Raw genomic sequence first — 10,282 nt, forward strand, 5'->3', positions numbered from 1 at the left:
TTGGTGTGCTGGGAGAAGCCTGTTTTGTTCTTTCTTTTTTTGTGTAATAACATCTCCTGTCTTCATCTCCACGGTTTAAGCAACTATTGATTGCAAGTGGGGAATGTTTCTGAAGAGGAGCTCGTAAGAGGCGTGCCAGCGCTGTGTGAGCGCGGGAGGCAGGAGCCCTGTCCGGGCTCGGGCTGGGTGCAGGGGCAGCAGCGGCTGCGGCAGCACTGGCAGCGTGGGCGAAGGTGTGGAGTGCTCCATCTCTGCCTCTGTACCTGGGCTGGTGGGGCTCTGCTGCCACTGCAAGTCAGAGAACAGGAGGATCTTTATGTCTGATGAACCAGTTTTCTCAGGGTGGGGAGCTGGGGGAAGAAGGCTTATAAGTAAAGCCGTTTGAGAGCAGGAAAAACGAACACCATGGCTCTGGTGTGCCTGGAATTTGCGGTTGAGTAATCCTTTCCTGTTTCTTTTTTGGGTTGTTTTTCATCTTTCAGAACAGTGCCTGAAGCAGGTCCACCATGCCGTTAGTAACGAGGAACATTGAGCCAAGGCACCTGTGCCGTCAGACGTTGCCTAGCGTTCCGAGCGAGCTGGAATGCGTGACCAACATCACCCTGGCAAATGTCATTCGACAGCTGGGCAGCCTGAGTGAGTACCATGGCGAGCCTGCGCGTTGCCCTCAGGAGTCGCTACTGCTCTTTATTTAGCTTCCTTTCTACTCTCGTGTTCCTATTTCTCCCCCATCTGCCTTCCCTGGGTAATGCTAAAATGTTTTCCTAAAGAAATCTGATGCTAATTTCATATCCCTGGTCCCACTGCCTTCCTATCTAAGAGAAAATGGGGAGGGGGGTGTGTGTATGTGTGTGTGCATGTGAGAGGCTGCAGTGAAACTGCAGATGGAAGGATGGAGCACAACTCAGGCTTGTAAAATGGGAGGCTCTTGGAGCAGGCAGGATCTTGTGTCAGAGAACGTGCCTGTAATTGCATGTGCTACTAAATGGAGCTTGACTCTGTTGAATCTACACCATGTCAGTAGTCTTATTTTTAATGAAAGATAATTAAAGCCCCCACGCAGAAGCTCCAGTTTGCCCCTGCTGCTGTTTGTTGCGTTGTGAGACCCAAAGACCTGTGTGAGCCAAGTGGTGCCTCCAGAGCGTCGGTGGTTTGGGGCTGCTCACTCAAATGGCAGCATGAGCTGGAGCAATGCCTGGCTCAGCTCTCCAGTGGGCTGACCCATAGCCTTGGAAAAGCTGGAGGGAAAGCACAGGCCTACATGCCATAGGAGAAATGAAGAGTTAATTGTGGTCTCTCCGGGATGACTCCATTCTCTGTTGAAATGCTCTGGGTTCTGATTAACCACCTTTGTCCTTGAAGCAGTGAGACTTTGATAATCAAATTAATCTATTGTTTAGCTTCTCTGGGGTGTTTGCAAGCCCTTCTGCTTGCTCTGCAAAGCAAGCCCTTGTCTTCCGCCATGTGGCAGGCAAAGTTTGGGTGCAGCCTCTTTCCAGCAGTGCAAACCGTGGCTGTCACTGAAATCTGGGCCCGTGTTTGCTGCCAGTCGGTGTCACATTCTGTTGGGTTGGAGAAATGTCACTGCACAGGCGAGACCAGGCTCTCTGCTCGCGTTCAACTGGCCCTCGTTGCTCATTTGTTAGGTCTGGTAGCCAAGATGGTTGTGGAGTGTGAGTGAAATCCATCTCGTGCATGTGAAATGGTGAGGAAGGAGGCAGTAAAGCTGTGCAAAGCCCAGCTGCAGGGAAGGCTCATCCCTGTTCCGAGACACTGTGGGTTAGTGTGACAGCCCTGGCCAGATCCCACAGGTTTAGACCTTCTTTGCACCGATATTCATGCTGCTCTGCTTTTGAGGCACTGGGAGCCAAATCACAGCCTGGTTTCTTCTTTGGGGAGGTACTCTGGGAGCTGGGATGGGGGGATGCTGGACCAATCACAGGTACCTGGGGGGACACAGAGGAGAGGAGAGGTGCTTCCTGCGGACACTTGGTGTGAGAGGAGAGCAGGGCAGGCGGGAGGGAAATGCTGAGCACCGTCCACTTCCTCAGGGTCAGCAGTATTTTAAATAAAGCAATGTTTAGACTACGCTTGCACCCAAATGACCAAACTCCTGCTCCCCACCCTTTCCTCTCTCCAAAAAACAAATTCTCTCTCTCCTTGTACCTTGACTATTACAGGAATGTAGAGCAGGTTCAGTAGGCTGTGACAGCCCTGTCAAGTGAATAATCAGCCATGCCTGGTGCACCACAGTCTCTTTACAAAGATGCAAACATAAATCTTGTCAAACTTTCATATTCCAGTGAGTTTACCCTTCGTTACTATCGCAGCTGGGAGCACTTTGTATAAGTCGACTGCGCGGTTTTGTGTGATTTTACAGAATCCACAGGCTAAAGATGGAAGGACCTATTAAATCATGCCGTCTGTCTTCCTGCCAGTGCATGACAAGGATAATTCTGATTGTAAGCTGCACTTTTGCAGTCAAAGTAACTAAACTAAAAACTTAATCTCTGTCTCACCCCATCTAAAAGTGTTTGTGAAGCTCAGGCGATGTGTGAGATGCTGGGTGATAACTCCAGGTGCACTTACACAGGCAAGTGTACACAGACCATCTCTTCTCTCTTCAGGGTCAAAACCAGTATATATATATTATTTTATACTTCAAATATACTTTGCAAGCCAAAGACTTAATTTTCCCCTAGTGCTTGTTGCAGTTCCTTGTGAAATGCAGAAATGTTTTTCACTTCTTGTGAAAGTAGAAACGAAATTGCAACTTTTCTTTTTTTGAGCTGTTGCTGGAAGGTTTCACATTTTCCCACAGATAAATTTTTACTCTCTTTGGGTCAAATAGGAGAGCTGGTCTGTGCTGATGTTGAAAATGGAGATTGCTTCATGAAACATGGCTACACAAGAGCTATCTGGCCGTTAGATCTCCAAACATAAAATCCTTCTCATGAGTTTGGGTTTGTTAACTGAGCATATGTGGAGTCTGCATTGTCTAGGAGGGTGGAAGGAAGAGGTCAGTGGAAGTTAACCTTCAGCATTTGCCTTCTACAAACACTTGGACCTGGCATTGCCACCAAAAGGGGTGGAGAAGGTTGAATTTTAACCTGGCTTGTTCCCCGTGCTTGGCAGTGTAAGGAGATCTCCTGGGAGCAGGAACAAGGAGTTGATATGTCAGCTTAGATAGCTGGGAGTGTTTGTGCAGCTGGGCTTTGGGGGATGCCCTCGCCTTGCCTCGTGCAAGGGTGCTTTGTCTCTCTGACTCTGTAGAAAACCATGTTTTCCAAAATTGCTGTTGAAATTAGACTTCCAACTGGTTTTTTTTCCTGAATGTCGGAGAGGATCTTTAGGAGTAACAGATTCCAGAGCAAACTGTTGACCATATGATGATGCACTTCAAAACCAGACTGCTTATTGGGAGCAGCCTTGTACTCAGCAGCCTTGGCTGGAAATGTTTCCCATCAGTGGAACACCACGGGCCCATGTCTGCGCTCGGTGCCAAGTCTGCTCTGCTCTCACTGTCCTCTTGGTGGGGGCTCCCTGTCTTGGGTTGTGCCTGGGAGCAGAACAAAAGAGCAGGACTCAGTGGGAGTTCTTGGGTTTCTTCCAGGTCTCCCACCTCTGTCTACCTGTGGCCATCTCTTGTGGCATGTAGGTTTTAAACTCCTAAGGATGGGGCCATGTTCTTGTTACTCCTGTAAGTGGTGCAGCTCCTGATCTGAGCACCAGGCTCAGCACTCATGGCCCAAACCATGGATGGTGCTTGACATAGCAGCCCATTGGGCAGTCCAAGCTGTTCCAGAGAGAATGTCCCTGATTGAGAAGTTCCCTTTTGGTTTTGATATAGAATCAATGTGAGAATTTTTCAGACACTGCCACCTGAAGGAACAGCAGGGTCAGTGCTGTCAGCTGTGGTTTCAACTCCAGCTTCAGGATGCAGGACTGGGTCTGCTCTCTACTTCCAGAGTACTTTGAGCTTGTAAATGTGTGCCAGCTCCCCTGGAGGCAGGCCTGCTGGAGACTGGGAGCCTTTGAGATTCTCCAGAGCAATAAAAATCTAACTGTATTTCCTTGTCTAATAAACAGAACAGCAGAGAATCTTAAAGGACCTTCAGATGCATCCGCATTCAGACCGGTGTAGTGTTGTCAGCCCTCTTTAGTTTGTTACTCTAATCGACTTTAAAGTGTGTCTCAATTGTTTCCTTATTGCTTGAAGATCCCTTGGAAATGTCAGGCTTTGGTGGAACAAAGCACTTTCTTCCTGGATGTTAAACTCAGCCCTGACAAACTTGAAAAGAAGAGTGGTTGGTTCTTTCTTTCTTTCTTTCATCATGAAAGCAAGCTGGGAGACTGAGTATGGTCTGATGTGGTTCATAAGGGTAATGTGGACACTTTAATATTGCAGGTAAATCTGCAGAAGACATATTTGGAGAGTTGTTTACTCAAGCCAACACCTTTGCCTCTCGGGTGAGCATTCTCGTGGAGAGAGTTGACCGCCTGCAAGTCAAAGTCACTCAGCTGGATCCCAAAGAGGAGGAAGGTAATGGAGTGGAGCACAGGCTGAGCGTGGTGAAGGTTCTCGTTGAGTCAGCCTGGTTGGTTCAGCACCATAAACCCATAAGCATGACACTGCCATGGGTGTTGGAATGTGTTCTCTGGGGCTGAGAGGGACTGTTTCCCTGCCTCCCAGCAGAGCACTTGGACAGCTGCTTGGGCTTTGCTCTTCAGTGACTCTCCACGTGGGAACTCACTCTCCAGCAGTTGGGTGGCAGTGGATGAGCTGCTTGAGCTTGGTCACAGGGGTTCCAAAGCCCGTGGGCCACTCAAGGGAGAGCTGTGTTGATGGAGCAGCAGATCTTGGCAGCACGCTGGAGATTTGGTGGATTTCCCAAGGGATCTGTGGGAAAAGGAACATGACCTTAAGAACTGCGAAGCATGCCAAGAACTCCAACTGAAGTCAGATGTTCACTGCTTGGGCTTCAGGGTCATTGGCCTGGGTCAAGCTGTTCTTCACTTGTTCTCTCCTCTTCCTTACAGTCTCCTTGCAAGGCATTAACAGCAGGAAGGCCTTCAAAAGCTCCACCACTCAGGACCAGAAGCTCTTTGACAGAGATTCTCTCCCTGTGCCTGTCCTTGAAACCTACAGGACCTGCAATACCCCTCCACCCCTCAACATCCTCTCACCTTACAGGTAGGGTTGCAATATCTCCTTGCAGAGAAGAACCTCTTCCTCCCAACCTGCTAGGGAGGTCCTTCCCCATGCTGTGCTGGACTGAAGTAGCTGTTTCCACTGGGAAATTGAGTTGCTAAACAAATCCACCAGGAAATCTCTGTCCTTTGGATTATGTGAAACTTTGCTTTTGAGGTCATAGAAATGAACATAGCTAGAAAATGATCTCTTTGGTTTTCTGCTGTCACTTCTGTGAGTGCCTTGGGGCCAGGCGTGGCTGGCTCTGCAGAACCATGCTGGGTGTGCTGCAGATGAGGCATTTTCCTTGTGCTCCTCCGTAGCCCAATGGCTCCTTTCCAAAGAGCTGCAGTGAGAGATGCAGAGCATTCACCTGGAGGTGGCTCTCACCCAGGCGGCTGCAGCAGGCATGGTGATGCTTCCTGTGGCCTCCAGTGCCTGGTCTGAGACATCTGGTGGGACCTACCCTGGCTGTGTAACCAGTTCTGAGCAGTCCCACTCTGATTCCATCTTGTAGGTAGTAGAAGTAAAGGGGGTCAGAATGCAGAGACTTATCCCACATCCATAAATATCTTCTGAGTAGGTAAAAAGTAATTACAGATAGCTGGAGGCAGCTGTCTCCTGCCAGACGCGGCTGCACTGCAAAGTGGGAGGAGAGGGAGTCTGTGTGCACTCACTCAGGAGCTTCAAGGACGCTGCTGCTCTGATTTAGGGTTCCTGAGCTGCAGGAGGAGGTTTTTTCACACCAAAATACAGCACAAACAAAAGGGAGTTGAAGCCAGAGACCTGCTGCTCTCCTGGTGATTGTTCAGAGCTATTAAGCTCTTGAGGTGCTGAGTAATGGAGGGTTTAGGTGAGGGCAGAAGGAGTGGGAGAGCTGGGGTGACTGGGGTGGGGGGCTCTTCCTGTTCTGAAATGGGGGCAGAGGCAAGAACAGCACTTGTGACCATCTCACTGCACTTGTGAACTGTCGTCTGAGATAGTGCCTTGTGTTTCCTTCCAAAAAATGTGTGACCTGATCCTTGTCTGTGTGCTTTTCTACTCCCCCTGTTCCAGGGATGATGGCAAAGAGGCACTTAAATTCTACACAGATCCTTCATATTTCTTCGACCTTTGGAAGGAGAAAATGCTTCAGGACACCAAGGATATCATGAAGGAAAAGCGGAAACATAGGGTGAGGAAGGGAGGAGGAGGAAGTGGGAAGTGTTAATAAATTTTGGACTCCAAATTTACTATCCAAAATTCAGGTTTGCACTTTTGGACTCCTGTGGGATCAATTCAGTCAAGTTTTATCTGCCTTGTTAATTAAAAAAAGAGAACAAAGATATCTCTAATTGGTTTTTCCAAATGCCACTGTCTTTGAGCCTTAATGTTAAATTATATTATAGCATAAGAGATGTAGTCTTAACATACCTTATTTATCTTTTGAGCAACTGGAGTATTAAGCATGAAAACAGATTGTGATTCTTCAATGAAAAATAACAAAGGAGAGATGTAGGGCATGTTAGAATTCTGAGTGAGCACATCTAAAGCCCAGTTCTCTGTGGGCAAGTGTCCATATTGCACCCCAGAACACTGAACACCATGAGGGTGTAGGTGGAATTTGGGCATCTCGACACAGAGGCCAAAACCTAAATTGATTTGGGAAACCGAGCTTTTACTCTGCCCTCGAGCTGCTTGTGCCAGGGGGTGATGAGGGCATCGTGTCTGGGCTGCCCTGGGCAACCTGATGTTGTCTGGCATTTTTTATGTTGTCTGTGCTCCAGCTTTTTTATATGGAAGACCTTTGGAGAGTGCAGCAATCAGGAAAGTAAACTAAAAATCCTCTTTGAGAATGTGTCTTGTTGTAACTGCTCCAGGTCTGTCCTGTCCCTCTCTATTCCCAGTGAATTTAAAGCAAAATAAAGCTTGTGTTTGATTCCTCTCTTAGAAAGAGAAAAAGGAGAATCCGAACCGAGGAAATGTGAATCCACGGAAAATCAAAACCCGGAAAGAGGAGTGGGAGAAGCTGAAAATGGGACAGGAATTTGTGGAGTCAAAGGACAAGCATGGTCCTGCTGGGTAAGCAGGTCTGGGGCTGGGTGATTGGGATGCAGTTCACCCTGCGCTGCAGCTCCCCCAGATCCAGATCGATACTGCCACTAATCAGATTCTCCCAAGTAAATCTGCCTGCTGATTTGAAATTTGCCAAATAAATCAGGGAGCTGGAACGAGGTGGCAGGAGTGGCTCTGGCTGCTCTCGCTGCCTGTGGGCACAGAGGTGTTGGGAGCTTTGGCTCTGCCCCACGGCGATGCCCTTCCCTCACACCCAGCCGAGGGTGGCATCTCGGTGCCATTGTGTGATGGCTTTGTTACATTTCACAAATGGCTCTTCACACCCTAAAGTTGAAGCGGGGGCTGTCCCCATCCAAGTATTTCAAGCTACAGATCTCTCTTTAGCACTTCTGGCTTGGGAATTCATTTAACTTTTGACACCAGCAAGGCTGGAAGCAGACCGAATTCCCCACAATGCTCTTCTTTCTTGCAGCTTCCTTTCATATAAGAAAAAAATCTCTCTTTAAATCACACTCTCCAGCTAAAAATAAAACTTGCTTTTAGTTTAATAAGAGAACAGGTTTGGTTTCTAGCAGGGGAATCGAGCAGCACAACAGCACCATTTTCTTCTCCTCTTTTCTCATGTGAGTGTGTTCTTGCATTTGGATTCACTTGGGGTGCAGAGCCCCCAAAAATAGGGTGGTTCCCCCTCCCCACAGTGAAATGAGTCGACTGAAAGCATGAGAGTCTCTTTTCAGTACTATTCCATCTTTGAATACTTGTTTTAATGGCATTGTGGTTTCCATTTTGATATTCTATTATCGAGTTTATTTTTTGGCATCTTTGAGTATCTTCTGGTTTTGCCGCTGATGATACTCAGTGTAACTGCAAGTTCTTTAAGTTCAAGTTGGTTAAAAGATTCTTAAGTGCTTTTACAAAATCAAGTGTCAAGAAAAATGCACGTATTCAGGTGTTTGCTTGTTTATTAAAATATATACTCCTGCTGTTCTGGTGTGCAGAATAAACAGCCATAAACAGGGCAGCACCTGAGCAAATTTCAGCCAAAGAATTATGTAGAGTAAACCCATACAGGTGTATGTGATTCTCCATATAGGAGTCTTTGAGAAGTAAAGGGTTTTTTTAATGATGTAAAATCATGGATTGATTTGGATTGGAGAGGGCCTTAAAGTCCATCCAGTTCCACCCCCTTATGCCTTACACTAGACCAGGTAGCTCAAAGCCGCATCCAGCCTGGCCTTGGACACTTCCAGGGATCCAGGAGCAGCCAACCTCTCTGGACAACTCTCTGGGTAAAAAATGAGCTTTAGACATTGCCTTGAGCTCTTGAAACAAACAGTTGGTGTTGCTTTTCGCAGGTACCCCTCCAACATGGTGTATCAGAACGGCAGCATCGGCTCCAGCGAGAGCATGGATGGGAGCTGCTACCCGCCACCGCCGCAGACTGACTCCATTGTGCCACCACCTCCCTCGTTCCCAGATGACAGCCTGCCTCCGCCCCCGCTGGAATTTAGGTAAGCCTACGGGATCCCTTCTGTCACCAAGGAGTAGTAGGTGGTGTAAAAGGATGACATGAGACAGGCTGAGATAGTTCAGCAGAACTTCCTAATGGGTGGTGCATGGGAACCAGAATGCTCCTGTCTGGAAGGGAGGTGCAACTGCAGGTGCAGGCAGCACAGCTCTCCATGAATCCCAGCCACTGTCACCATTCCAGGCAGAAGGGGAGAACTGGAGCAGATTTACTCCACATCAGTGTCCCAGTGAATGGCTTGGCCCCTTTGCTGTGGTTTTCCAGTGCAGGTGTTCCATAGCATGGACTTCTGTTCCTTATGTTCCATTTGCACAACACTCTCAGGCACATCGTGGAATTCTTGGGGGTGTCCTGTGCAGGCCCAGGGGTTGAACATGATGATCCTTGTGAGTCCCTTCCTACTCAGGATATTCCATGACAGAGCTTTGCAAAGAACAGCTTCTTTAACCTCTTTTGCTCTGATCTGTGAGAAATGCACAACATGGGCACTGGAGATGGAGATGTATTTAAGTTTCAAGGACTTGAGCACAGCAGCTGCCTCCTTCCCAGAGACTTGGGTGCAAGTTCAGGTCATTTACTTCGGATTGAATGAAATGGTGACTCCCAGGCACCTCCAGAGATGAGAGTTACAGTCCAGCAGTGGCTCAAGACGCAAAGGGCGAAACAAGAGTAGACTTTCCTTTTTTTAAAGACATTAAAACAGAGTCAAGAGGAACAAGAGAAAGTCTGTCTGATAGACAGGGCTGCTTGGCTTCTCTCCATCTTATCCAAAGGCAGCAATGCTGCAGCAAAGGCTTTTCTGATGTGTCAGAGAGACCCAGCACTGCACTCTGCAGCCTGTGCCTCTCGGGCAGAGCAGACATGAGCTCTCAGAGGAAGCTCTCACTGCCTTATGCAGTTGCTTAGATCTCTGCCCAACCGCACAGATCTCCCCTCTTCTGGTTTTGTTTTGATAGTTGTTTTTAAGGAACCCTGGGAGGTAGATTTGATCTCCAGGAGTCTGTTTTGGATCAACACTATTAAAAATGGTGATGTCTTTGTGGCAAATGGACCTTATTTTTCTGTCTTGCCATGGAAGGAGGTGTCAGTTTGGGGCTTCCCTTGCACAGGATGTCACATTGTCACATGGGCAGTGGAGTCCTGTGGGATGAGCAGAGCCTCCATAATGGGAGATTCAGTCCCTCTTGCCTTGCTGTTTTCCATAAGAGCGTGTTGGGTTCCCATGTCCTCCCCTTCACTCCCCACAGTGAGCTCTGAGACATGGCTGCTGAATCCAGGGAGGAGATCCCTTCCAGCAGGTGTTCAGAGCATATGCTTTCCTGGCACCCCCGCCCTCCTCGTGCAGTTTATCCCAGCAGACTTCCCTGATCCCTGCCTGGTGTGTCACGGGCCTGACCTCGAGGAGGGGTGATGGCAGGAGCTCTGGAGCCAGGAGCTGCTCCGAGCTCGGATGTGCCCGCCTGGCCTCTGACCTCTGAGGTGAGGTGGCTCATGTTCTGGTCAGCCTG

General features: G+C 48.4%; 1 protein-coding gene across 1 annotated transcript in view; it reads left to right on the forward strand.

Annotated features, from left to right (window-relative positions):
• The first annotated feature begins 482 nt into the window (after positions 1-482).
• The window catches only part of WASF2 (WASP family member 2), an 11,444-nt gene continuing 1,644 nt past the window's right edge, over positions 483-10,282 (forward strand). Inside the window, exons 1-6 of the mRNA XM_005427135.3 lie at positions 483-636; positions 4,409-4,543; positions 5,041-5,194; positions 6,248-6,365; positions 7,122-7,252; positions 8,602-8,757. Of these exons, the coding sequence (XP_005427192.1) occupies positions 507-636; positions 4,409-4,543; positions 5,041-5,194; positions 6,248-6,365; positions 7,122-7,252; positions 8,602-8,757 (824 nt within the window). The 5' untranslated portion in view covers positions 483-506. The remainder of the gene's footprint in view (positions 637-4,408; positions 4,544-5,040; positions 5,195-6,247; positions 6,366-7,121; positions 7,253-8,601; positions 8,758-10,282) is intronic.

This window comes from Geospiza fortis, unplaced genomic scaffold, assembly GCF_000277835.1.
Source record: "Geospiza fortis unplaced genomic scaffold, GeoFor_1.0 scaffold432, whole genome shotgun sequence".
NCBI lineage: Eukaryota > Metazoa > Chordata > Aves > Passeriformes > Thraupidae > Geospiza > Geospiza fortis.